The sequence below is a fragment of the Bradysia coprophila genome, unplaced genomic scaffold, assembly GCF_014529535.1.
Source record: "Bradysia coprophila strain Holo2 unplaced genomic scaffold, BU_Bcop_v1 contig_93, whole genome shotgun sequence".
Lineage (NCBI taxonomy): Eukaryota > Metazoa > Arthropoda > Insecta > Diptera > Sciaridae > Bradysia > Bradysia coprophila.
Genome location: NW_023504021.1, coordinates 56,023 through 68,890, shown reverse-complemented (window position 1 = coordinate 68,890; position 12,868 = coordinate 56,023). Strand labels below are relative to the sequence as shown.

General features: G+C 37.7%; 1 protein-coding gene and 1 long non-coding RNA gene across 2 annotated transcripts; both read left to right on the top strand.

Annotated features, from left to right (window-relative positions):
- The first annotated feature begins 3,237 nt into the window (after window positions 1-3,237).
- On the top strand, window positions 3,238-3,404 carry LOC119084753. The gene is made up of 2 exons (XR_005089134.1): window positions 3,238-3,300; window positions 3,362-3,404. It is a non-coding gene; the product is annotated as an uncharacterized LOC119084753 (long non-coding RNA).
- A 2,562-nt stretch (window positions 3,405-5,966) lies between these two features.
- On the top strand, window positions 5,967-7,974 carry LOC119084739 (glycosyl hydrolase YngK-like). Its single transcript, XM_037194811.1, has 4 exons — window positions 5,967-6,267; window positions 6,329-6,926; window positions 7,160-7,398; window positions 7,457-7,974. Exons 1-4 carry the CDS (start codon window positions 6,034-6,036, stop codon window positions 7,904-7,906), a joined length of 1,521 nt encoding a protein of 506 aa, XP_037050706.1. The 5' UTR covers window positions 5,967-6,033; the 3' UTR covers window positions 7,907-7,974.
- Window positions 7,975-12,868: the final 4,894 nt, after the last annotated feature.

Genomic DNA, 12,868 nt, shown 5'->3' with positions numbered 1-12,868 from the left:
TATAACTAAATTTGATATCCCCAAAAAAAGAAATTGATATTTTCAAAAAAAAAAATTCGAGTATAGAACAATGTCGCAAAATACAATTTTATCGGCTCCACAGGAGATCATTCCATTTTAAGTAAAGTTCCAATTTATTTATATCAATCTACCACTTTAATAGGCATGGGCGATAATGATAATGCTTATCGATAATTATCGATTATCGATAATCGATAATTTCTTTCGATTGATATTATCGATAATCTGTAGATCATTTTCTCATTCATGAATAAATCCATCAAACGAATAAGTCGATTCTATCGATTCTGCCGATATAAACTTGTGTTTCAAGAATAGCGGGTCTACAATAGAAAATTACTCCTTTCACGGAACGTCAGACGTTCTTATTTTTACAAAATCTGCAGCAAAGACACAATCTCAACGACTACACCGGACATTATTTTCATAAAAAAGGAGTTTCGTGACGGAAAATTCTGTTCATATCAGTTCCTGGACAAAATGTTTCAGCTTAGACTGCAGAGTAGACCTCAACTCTATTTGCGTCGAAAAAAGTTGAGGTCGCCTCGACAGTTTAAGTTTAAAATTTTTCATGATTCATAAGAGTCCCACGAAAAATTATTTCAACTTGGACTGCAGAGACCATCTCAATTTTTTTTTGCCTCGGAAACATTAAGAGGGATTGCGATTTTGTCTTATAAGTCTATGTAATAATTATTTGTGTTTCTGTTTTGGACGATTGATTTTAAGTGGCCGAAAACCCGAGAAAAATCTCAAAACTCCCTCATTTTCGGCCCCGATACATGAAATTTTTAAATTACATCAGAATAATCAGAATTATTTTTCATTTTTAATTTTTTTAAGAATTGAATTTCTTGTCCCAGTATATCAATTCCCTGTTTACAGACAACACTTTTTTCAGAAATTCACTTTTCACTTGTAGCTTGTATTATATTGATTACGACAGAGACTAAAACTAAAGCACAATTATTAGTTCAACGCACAGCGAATTTTCTTGTATCTATCTAGAACGATAATCTCGAGCTTATCTCCCTAGGGCGTTTTTACTTATCTCGATATATCTTTTCTCGACAGATAAAATATGGTATGCACCTATTGCCAGACTGTTATTTTGACGTGTAGGCATTATTGCCCACGCCTTCGGCTCTGTCAATAATGTCCTACACGTCAAAATAACAATCTTGGCAACAGGTACATAATATATATTACTTTGTCACCTAAAATCTCACGATTTACATCGAAATACGTGCCCAGTTAACAAGTCAAAACATTGGGATTTACGTTTGATCGCAGTCTACATAGAAGATTTTGGATACACACATGATGTGCAATTGTATCGTCAGATTTCGATTTTGTTTGAAAAACTGTGGATCATTGCATTCAAAGAAAATGTGGATTTTAAAAATTGCATCTATAGTTACATGAGAAAGCTGGTGAGGAAAAATTGAAACTGTGAATTTGAAAGGATAAGTGGCCATTGGAAAAGGAGTTTCTGACCATTGACTTCAGTTGTGTTGGTGTATTAAATATTCTAATAAATATGTTGCAATGTTGTAGTTTCAACTTTTCCTTTCATGGGGGGCGCTGCCCCCCACAAGCTTTCCCATAGGGGGCAATCGCCCCCCTCGCCCCCGTATACTCGGCGCCACTGAGCTTAACTATGCTCTTGAGTCTTGCTGCGTTGAATACTGTTGTTCGACTTGGCTCAACAGTGTCCACACAGCAAAAATAGACGTCGAACTCAACAAAACCATGTGTCTAATCACCGGAACAGTCAACTCTACCCCAATTATCTGGCTACCAACGTTAAGCAACATTGCTCCACCATCGATCCGACGGCGAAAGGCACTGCGAAGCATTTTCACGAAGGTAATAGATAACGACGAAATTCCGTTACACCACGACGTACAAATTCCGATCGTTGAAAGGCTGAAATCAAGAAAACCTTCCGCTAGCACAGCAAAAGCACTTTATTCGAACGGATTCGATCCCGGAGCTGAATGGAAGAGAATGTGGCTCGAATCGAATGCTACAAGCCCGATATTTGACTTCGATGCGCATAGGACCAACACTAAAGAGTTTTCACTCCCTCGTCGAATTTGGACCAATCTCAACCGTCTCAGAACTGGGCACGGTAACTGAAATGATATGCTCTTTAAATGGAATTTCGTCAGTGATCCGAGTTGTGCATGCGGTGAACCACATCAAACGATGATGCACTTACTCCTACATTGCCCACTTTACAAATATAACGGAGACATCAAGGATATCAAGGACCTGACGGAGAGTGCCATAAGATGGCTTCAAACGTTACGACTGTGATAATAATTTTGTATAATTTTGTGTCTTGTGACTTTACCCCATTTCCTTTGACTAAATTGTAAAATGTTGTACGATTTCGAGAACTAATAAAACCATACGCTAATAATAATAATAATAATGCTCTTGAGTTGTGATTTTTATTGTCTGGCTGTTAGGTCTAGTCTTAACCCGCAAGAGTTTTATTAATTTTTAATTGTCCTCATCCGAGATTTATGTATGTATCAACAACCCGTTGCCAAATCGTAACGTAAAAAAAAGCTTGGATTCATTTCCGTATCGTAATCGTATACAATGTTGGAAATTGAATGTAGAACTTGCCCTACTTTGATGTGTCTTTATTGTAAGAATCAAATTTTTTTTAAACAAAAGAGATAATATTGAATAACAAAAATTGTCATTAAGAGTATTTGCAACGCACTCTGTAGTAAAAAATTGGTGATGTCGAGTCGAAATCACACGTTCAAATTCTTTGATGCGCAATTTTAAAGAAAATTTCATGTTTTTTTTCTAGTTTTTCAGTTTTATTGAAGCTTGACTTTAAACGTTCGAAAGTCATTTTAGGAGTTTTAGGAGTTTTATGAGGATTTTAGGAGGATTTGGTCCATTTTATGAATTTTAGGAGTTGTAGGAGGAGTGGGAATTCTGAGTTCTTTTCATTCAATTTTAGTTGGTATCAGTGACTCATTCAGGATTTTTGCTTTGTTTAAACTTCTCTCAGTTAATGTTTTGTTTTTGCTAATCGACAGTCGATCTATTATTTTAAATTAATTTATTCAACCGTAGGATTTAACCGATTATTCTGTTTATTCGTGACCATGTTTTAAGTAGGTGACTATCGCTAAGCTAGTGTTTTCTTTGAGAATTGTTTTAATGTTTTGTTTTGTAATTTAGCATTGGAATGAATTTTGACGAAACACTTATGTGTCAATGGTAGTCCTAAGTTTGTAAACATTCGAGGTAGGATATTGCGCTGTAATTTTCAATGAAAAATGTGTCCTTATTGTAACGATGTTTTCAGCCACTGATGATGACATCAAATTGATGTCGAAATTAATTTGGCATTAAATGAAATTGAATTGAGCGACTCCGAGTTTTCTACAAAATTATTGATAAAACGCTCATCAAACCCCTAATTAACAGCTAATAGCGTGATGGTGTCGTTGAGCTTGTTGTTGTAAGTGAATCGAATTCTGGTGTTCCTGGAATGTAATCGTCACCAGTGTTCAGGTCGGTCTTCGATAGGACCCGAGAACCGTTCACCAATGTCGGAATTGTGGTAACGGACTTCGTCACCGTTTTCGTTTATATCTTTGTCCAGCACGATTTGATCGGAGAAATGTCACGTTTTATTTAGATCCAGCCACCCTACTCACTTTAGAAGACAGTGGCGCCATTAATGTGCGTGTCTTCTTCTTCTTTTTCAGCCTGTTTCTATCCACTGCTGGATGTAGGCCTCTCCAACTTCTTTCCATTTCGTACGATCCATTGCCATTTGCTGCCAGTTTGTACCTGCAATATTCTTAATTCCGTTTGTCCATCTCTCTGGTGGTCTACCTATAGCTCGTCTTTTATATGGTCGCCAGTTCATGATCTTTTTGGTCCAACGTTCGTCTGTCCTTCTTGCAATATGTCCCGCCCAGCTCCATTTCAGAGATGCTATTCTTTCCATGACATCAACGACCCTGGTTTGTTGTCGAATCCATTGATTCGTCATTCTGTCTCTGAGTGTTATTCCAAGCATACTCCGTTCCATGGCTCTTTGTGTCACTCTCAATTTATATTCGGATGCTTTCGTTAAAGTTAACGTTTCCGCTCCATAAGTGAGCACTGGAAGGACACAAGTGTCGAAAACTTTGCGTTTCAGACTATTATTCATGTTGATTTTGAAAATTAGTCTGAGTTTTCCGAACGCTGCCCATGCAAGACCAATCCTACGTCTTATTTCTGCAGTCTGGTTGTCGAGACCTAACTTCAGTTTATGTCCTAGATATACATAGCTGTCGACTCGTTCAATGACAGTGTCACCAATTTTGATTTCTCTATCGTCCCTGATGTTGGTCATGACTTTTGTTTTCGATAAGTTCATCTAGAGGCCAACTTTGATTGCCTCTTCACTTAACTGTTGTAGCATAAGCTGAGCCTGACCTAGATTCGCTGCTATTGGTACAATGTCATCAACGAAGCGGAAATTGCTCAGGTACTCTCCATTTATCTTTATTCCCATTTTACTCCAGTTTAACTTCCTAAGAACACTCTGCAGAATCGCCGTGAATAATTTCGGTGAAATGGTGTCACCCTGCCTTACATCCGGCCAATTCTGAATTTCTCCGTGCTCTTATGAAGTTTTATACATGAAGTAGCACATTTTTGTACACATATCGAATTGTGTTGGAGTACCTTGAGTCTACTCTACATTCGACTAATGCGTCCAAAATCGACCATGTTTCCACTGAATCGAAAGCTTTTTCGAAGTCTATGAATAGCAAGACTATGTCGATGTTGTATTCACGACACTTCTCAATAAGCGTTCTCATCACCTGCAAATGGTCCTTTGTGCTGAAACCAGATCTGAAAGCAGCTTGTTCAACAGGTTGGTAGAAGTCGAACTTGTTAGAGTTCCTCTTCGTAATGATTTTCATAAACAACTTGTAGAGTGTTGACAATAGGCTTATGGGTCGGTAATTTTCCAGCTTTGTTATGTCTCCTTTTGCGTGTGCGTGTAGGGTGAGTGAATCAATTTTGAATTTGTGGACTCTATTAGTTGTGGATTAAGTAGGATTAATAACTTTGAATATGTAACTTCTTATAATTCCTCCACTGTAGGCTAGCCACATTTAGAAGTTAGATATCGATTAAGCACCTCAATTATCTCAGTGGGTATTTGTATACTTCGAGGCGTGGTTCAAAAGTCACATTTGGCCGGACTGCACTTGTTATTGGTCGAAAAAGGCTGTTAGTGAGGTCTCTAAACGAACAAATCATATCAAAATCTTACGAAAGAACTAATATCAGTAAAAAAAAAATTGAAGGAGAAGATGACGCAGGTCCTAATATCTCACTCCCCAGACGCTTCGACATAAAATATATGTGAATAGTGTCACATCCGTGTCATGTCTCTACTAACAAAATGCCTGATACGGTTTGGGGCATTTATTCTGCCTCTACGGCTGAGCTCAAACATTTTACCAAAGAAAATTTTTCAAAAGAAAAAAAAGAAATTGGATAAGTGGTTGACGAAACCACCTCATTTCCATAAATGGTTTCTTGAAATAAAGTTTTCTTAAGATGAAAGCTGAATCATATGCCACATTTGAGATGCAATCCCATTTTGACGCAGGCGTCAGCTCTAGTGATATCAGACATTTTGTAAAATAAGACACAAGTACTTGAGTCACCTTAACCCTTTAAGAGTTTTTTGTTGATTTTGAATCTGATACCGTCTTGACGACGGCTGTAACGTTATTTTCTTTCAATTAACACATTCCAAAATCACGATAAATCCACTGAATCTTCAGTGATAATGGCAACCCATTGATAACTTCGCTGATAACTACCGTACATTTGGACAATGATATCTATTTCGTTGCGATTAACAATGTGAAGATAGCAAAGGTAAATGAGGCGCTTTAATTATCATTGACCGCTGCGACTTACTGACAATAAGATTCATTTATTGCGAAAACTGTTATCATGTTAATACGATGGAATGTGATCGGACTGCTGGTGGTGTATTGCTGTACAACCGTTTACGCTAACAAAACCGTACAATTGCCAACGCGAGAGCATAGGGGAACTTGGATCGCAACGGTCTACAATATCGATTGGCCTCTGTCGCCAACAGCGTCTGTAACCGTACAGCAAGACCAATTGAAGTACCTGATAGCACAAATCAGTCGGGCTGGACTGAATGCCGTATATTTCCAGGTATGAACTATTTATGAAGACACGTCTATCTGCCATTTAAATCAACTTGTTTTGAATGAAGGTACGACCCGCCGGTGATGCCCTCTATCAATCAAACATAGAACCATGGAGTCGATTCTTAACGGGACAAAACGGAAGGGCGCCTTCCCCCGTATGGGATCCATTACAATTTCTAATCAGCATATGCCATCCACTCGGCATCGAGGTTCATGCTTGGATCAATCCGTATCGTGCAAATTTATCTCCAACATCTACCGACCTGGCGCCGAACCATATGGCCCGAGTGTATCCCCAATATGCGTACGTGTACAACACATTATTGTGGATGGATCCCGGGGCGGCAGTCGTTCAAGACCGGACCGCTCAGGTTGCATTGGATTTGGTTCGGCGGTACGATTTGGACGGATTGCATATGGACGACTATTTTTACCCGTATCCAGTGGCTGGTTGGACTTTCCCGGACGACAATACCTATGCAGCGTATAGGGCCGGCGGTGGTACAATGGCCAAAGATGACTGGCGACGGAATAATGTTAACACACTCGTCCGACGACTGAATACTGAGATTCATGCCATTAAGCCCTGGGTCAAATTTTCCGTGTCACCATTTGGTATCTATCGTCCCGGGCATCCTGATGGTATGCCACCACCAATTGCTGGTAAATATTGGTGGTCATGCTTTGTGTGACACCAGAGGATATACGTCTTACCCTCCAGGGAATGTTTTCTGTTCATAAAATACGTTTGCTTTTCGGTGTATCCTTGACCCTCCTCATTGTCCGGTTTTTGTGTCCTCCGAAAAACCACACCTGAATGCAGACGTCAATTATGAACAGCATCGTCACCTCAAGCTACTCAAGCCATCATTTGACGCTTGTTTGCATGCTTTCAGGCTTCGATCAATTCTCACAAATTTTCTGCGATCCAAAGCTGTGGATGCAACAAGGATGGGTCGACATGATACAACCGCAATTATACTGGCGAATTGATCCGCCAGCCCAAAGCTATCCGCTGCTGTTGAATTGGTGGGTGGCCGCAACTCAAAATCCATTAGTTCGTCCGGTGATGGCGGGAAATTATTTGACTAGAGTTGACACGGATGCCTGGCCATTGGATGAAATTCGGCGACAGGTTTAATGCTTTCAACTTGTCGTGTTGCTACTTCGAATTACCTTCCACTCGTATTTAGGTTGAAATTTCGCGTGAGCCAGCGAATCGGGTACGAGGTTCATGGGGCAATGTAATGTACAGTGCAAAAATGTTCCGCGACAACATACAAGGAACGGTAGACTTCTTCGCCAATTACATTTACTCACAACCGGCATTGCAGCCGTCCTTCGACTGGCTCTATGCAAACATATCTATCGCTGCGATTCCCCGGCCAAAAGTTAATATCACATCGGACCAAAAGTTTTACGTTAGGAATTTGGATACGGCCACCGAATCGACCCTTCTAATCAAACAAATTGCCATTTATAAGCTAAAGGGTAGCGGTTGGGTGCTTATCAAGTTATTGCCTATGGGAGGTAGTGGAACAAATTGGAATGTTGGACTGGAATTGGAAAAAGGATATTATGCTGCGACACTGGTCGATCGATTTGAGCGCGAGGGTATGAAAAGTTATTTTGAAATAATTTAAATTTTGTATTTTTGTCTAATTAAACCTCAAGAACATGCGGATTCCTAGGACTTTGGGAACTACCGGAATATAGTGTATTTGTGTTATGTATGTTCAACAAAAACAATTTACTCAGACCCTGAGATTTTCGAGACCCGATTCAAACCCAGCCCGAATTAAATTTTCGAAACCCGATAGCCCAAAACCTGATGAGACTGAAACCCGACCCCGACTCGAAGTATGAAAGTATAAAGTCAGGGCGGCATGTATTTCTCTTTAGAAAATAGTGAAAAAGTGATCAAATTTGCCGAGAATAGTTGGTATTCTCACTATCAATTTATTCCCTTGACTGAAAGTCAGGGTCTAACGGTAGAAAATTGGTCCGTAACCCAAAAAAACATTTTTTGAGAAAAAATTAAAATGAGGGTCCGTAACAAAAAAAATTGAGAAAAAAATGAAAATGAAGGTCCGTAACTAAAAAAAATATTTTTCTGTAACTGCGCTGCGAATACTGAACTTTTTCATGCGTGATTTGGATTTTCATATATGCTTTTCGTCACTAGTGGTGAAATGGATTTACTTCTGAACATCTGAACCATTAACTGTAAATAAAAATTCTGTCCTGACCAAATTTCGAATCACCGACACCAAAACCCATTGCTTATCGAGCAACACCTCTAACCATTCGGCTATTGAGATATACATACAATCGCAGTGAACCAATTTTTGAAGCGTACATAAATGCAGTCTACTTGATCGTTCATACAATATTTCGTTCATACAGTAGAATGTATGTTAAAGGCAGAGTTATGTTTTGCATTTCAAAAGTTCATTTTTCGCAGCTGGTTGCAGAAAACGTTGTATGCAACACGTTGCGAAAGTGGTAGTTTTTGTCAGCACAATTTTCAAGTCAACAAACTGATTTTTCTTACATGAAACATATTGAGTGGGTTATCATTAGAAAGTAATGATCTCTGACTTTAAGATACAATTTAACTTCGATCAAAATATGGTCACTCACCGAGTTGACGAACTTCACGACAATTTTCAAGTCAACAAACTGATTTTTCTCACATGAAATATATTGAGTGGAGTATCGGTGGAAAGGTATGACATCTAACTATAAGATCAAAATATGTCCACTCACCAAACTTTTGTGCCAAAACGGTTTCGAAGGGGAGCGGGGCTCATGAAATTTCAAGGAATGAAAAATTTTGTATTGGGAAGTAACCTGACCGATTTTACTGAATGATGTTCTGAGCTCCCAATAGGTCACTGAATCGATGTGCGTTCTTAGTTTTTAAGTGAATTTCGGAAAAACTTCTTTTTTGTTGAGTCGGGGCGTGATCAGGGTCCGTAACAAAAAAATTTTTAGCAAAAAATTAAAATGAGGGTCCTTAGCCCAAACAATATCAAACGTGTAACGCCGATTCGATCCGAGAATCAAGTTCAGCAGCAGTGGGGTTTAAAATGTGGAATTGACGTCAGCAAATGTTTGCGATTATGATAGAGCGTGTAATTTCGAACCAAATTCTACAAAAGAAGCGCATTTTCATTCTACAGGTCAAGTGAAGTTTGAAAATGAGGATAATCGGTCGTGTGGATCAGCAGCAGTGCAATTTTGTTTAATATATGGAAATGGCAGCTTTATGCCTCTAGCACCGCCACCATTTAGGGATGTGTCCACTAAGGGCTTATTGTTTAGGGCTCGTTTAGGGAAGGCGAAAGAGAGTTTGAAGTTTTGAAAAATGTTGTTGTAACATTTTAGCGTAAACTAAATGAGGGATTCTTCTGAAAAACAGCCTGCTGAAATCGAAAGCATTTTTCAATGGATTTCTGTTTGAAATTCTCTCAGGAACATAAATTTGCTTACATCCCTCGTAGGCAATGAATAAGAACCGCCAGACAAAAATTTTGCCTTAATTTAGAGCAGACATGCTCATCCCGGGCTTTCCGTCTTTGTTTTAGAAACAACGATTTTGAAAATAATAATCAGCAGCTGAATTTACTATAAGAAAAAAAATAATTGTAAAATCTTTTTGTGTTTGTAATTTTTCGAGTAGCGAAACTAGATGTCTTTACACTTCAAATTCACACTCATCGAGACTATATTTGCATGTTATGTGACATTGAAAAGCTTACCCCAGTAGCAATCAAGTTCTTGGTGTTTTCGATACGTTTCGTATGGTCGGCAGCCGAAATTATCAAATGTTTTCCCCTATCATGGCCTTACGTTAGTGAAAGGCCGTGACGCAAGTCCGTTCACACTAAAAATTTGAATTTTTTTTCCTTAGGAACATGTATACACGGAGTTTTTGACTTTTTCTCTTCACTCCTACTACTCACGGCTCCCCTCAACCGAAATAAAGTTTTTTTTTGGGTACCCAAGAAATGACTCTTGATATGGATGATGGGACCCCTAAGGAGTATAAAACAGGTTTCCTTCACTCCAGGTTTGCTGATCTCCCCATACGAAAATTTTCAAAATTCGAATTTTCACAGGTATGTGAAAAAGGTTCAACAGAAAAGTTCTCTAACTTTAATTTTTTTAACTTAAATCTACTTGTATTAGATAGATTGAGGTCTTAACTATGTAATAAGACTTTAGCAATAGCATTCGATCTGATTCAGGCGTATATTGAACGCATAAATGCTAGTAAAGTCGACCTACGAATGTACATGGATTATGGACTAACTAATATCTTTTACCAAAAAACAGACAAATTATATTGGTTTCCGAGTGAAAATTAATAATGTAGAACTTAAAATGTAGAAGTACGGCCGGCATATACTGAAGAATCACCCTATCAATAATTGATAGAAAAAAATTATTTTGAAATTGAATGCTCTGTTTTAGTTGGTTGATGAATTGTCCTCTTTTGTTAGAAATCAAATACAATGCTTTTGTTTCAACAACAGATTTATTCTATCGACATGAATGTGTCTGTGTGTTTCTGCAAACATTTATGTAGCGTAGCATACTATGTGTAACATACAAAAAGTCCCATGATCGTAGTTAATTTATTTAACACTGATACCAAATGTCATGTGGAATGTATGGAACGCAAGTACATGGTGTAACAGCACTGCACATTGACGTTTGATTTGTTTTTATCAGAGAGATGATAATATGACGGATGGTCGTCTCTCTGGTTTTTGTTTGATTCATTGGTATTGTCCAGTATATTTAGATTCAACATTTACTTTTGCTTTTCTGTGTGATAAGAAACAAAATGTCTTCGAGTTTAACTATAATCATCCATGTTGCGCTAGTCAATTTTAACTGTTTTTGCTTTCTTTGTTTTACAATATTGAAAGTGAAATGGCTGCACAACAAAAATTTCTTAGCATCAACGGCCGACTATCTCAGGTCAAAAAATACAAAAATACCTGCAACCTCATTTAACTACGGATCGATGATATCGAAGGAATTTGGAAGAGATTCGGGTCATATCTTTCCACCCTTTCCGGATATTATGAATGCGATAGAAAAGTATTGTAGTGCCGATGCATATTCATACTGTGTATGACACTGTTACTACTACTGCTACTTTCGTACAGTGGAGAGTATGTAATCGAAAATCATTGAAATAGGAACAAACTGAAATCTGAATTGACCTGAACCAGATCTGATAGATTTTGACCTGACCTGATTTTTGTTGAACCTGAAAATATAAAACACTGACCGAACATCACTTCTACCTGACCTGAATTGACCTCTTTCGCAAATTATTTTAACAATATATTGAGAAATAAGTTACAAATGAGCATGAAACCACGTAACGAAAAACACGATTTTAGAACTTCGCGGCAACGGAAACAATCAAAAAATATGCAAATGAACCAGGTCAATCCTGGTTATTTCAAGGTTAAATTGGAAATATATCAGGTCAGGTCGGGTCAAATGAAAATCAGGTCAGATCAGGCTTTGATTTTCAGGTTCAGATCCACTGACAGAAACAGAATGGTTGCCTCTCATTTTTAAGTACAATCAGGGACCTTGAAAAGAAATATTTTCCTATTTAATTTTTTACATAAACTACACAGTTTCATCGAACTCTTTCCTATTGTTTTCTAATACTTTGTCTAAATCTTTTGCCGATCCCAATATGCATCCCAATTTGCCGTAGAGATCTTCGCGTCATCGATAAAATACAACAGTCCATTGAATTTTTATCATATTCATTCATGTTTAGATCTCCAATGAATTTAAACATTAACGAATGTTTTTCGGCCTTTTCGTAAACGTCTTCCAAAAGCACTTTACGCCAAACAATGCACATGATCAAATTTGGACGATTCAAATACTTGCCTAGCATAAATTTCATGAAAATGGCTCCAAGAAATAAACATTGTCTTTTGTTTTCAATTTGTTGATTTTAATAGCACTTTCCTTATTCGAAGTTCAAGAAAGTTATCAATCGAAGCATCCAGTAAAAGATTTGTTGAATCGAATTAATGAAACAATTTCGGAAATATTGAGAGCTGTCTGGTTTAATGTAGGCAAAAACAAAAAATCTAACAAGACAATGAAAACCGACTGACGTTTGTTGGTTGCGGATGTGTATGCGTACGAGCAATGTATTTTTGGAATGACAAATTTTAAGGATTGAATTATGAATTAAAAATTGTGACAAATTAGTGGAAAATAATTAATTTAGATAGTTTGCCTACTGCATTATCAAATTAATTTAAGTTTTCTTTAAAAAAAAGCAAGAACCGAATGAGGTATGTACGAAAACAAATCACTCAAACACAAAGTAAAGTTTACGATTTTACGGCCAAATTAGGGCTCATTATATAAGAACACATCTGAAACCTACACAATTTATAAGACTTTAAAACAATTTTAACACAAAACTCGAAGCTGTGTCATTCCATGTCAATATGGCAATATGGCAAGATGGCCTTTTGATCGTTTGGTTCGATCACACAAATTTCAGCCCACTCAAAATTTGTCCGTTTTCATTATTTTTTTATAAC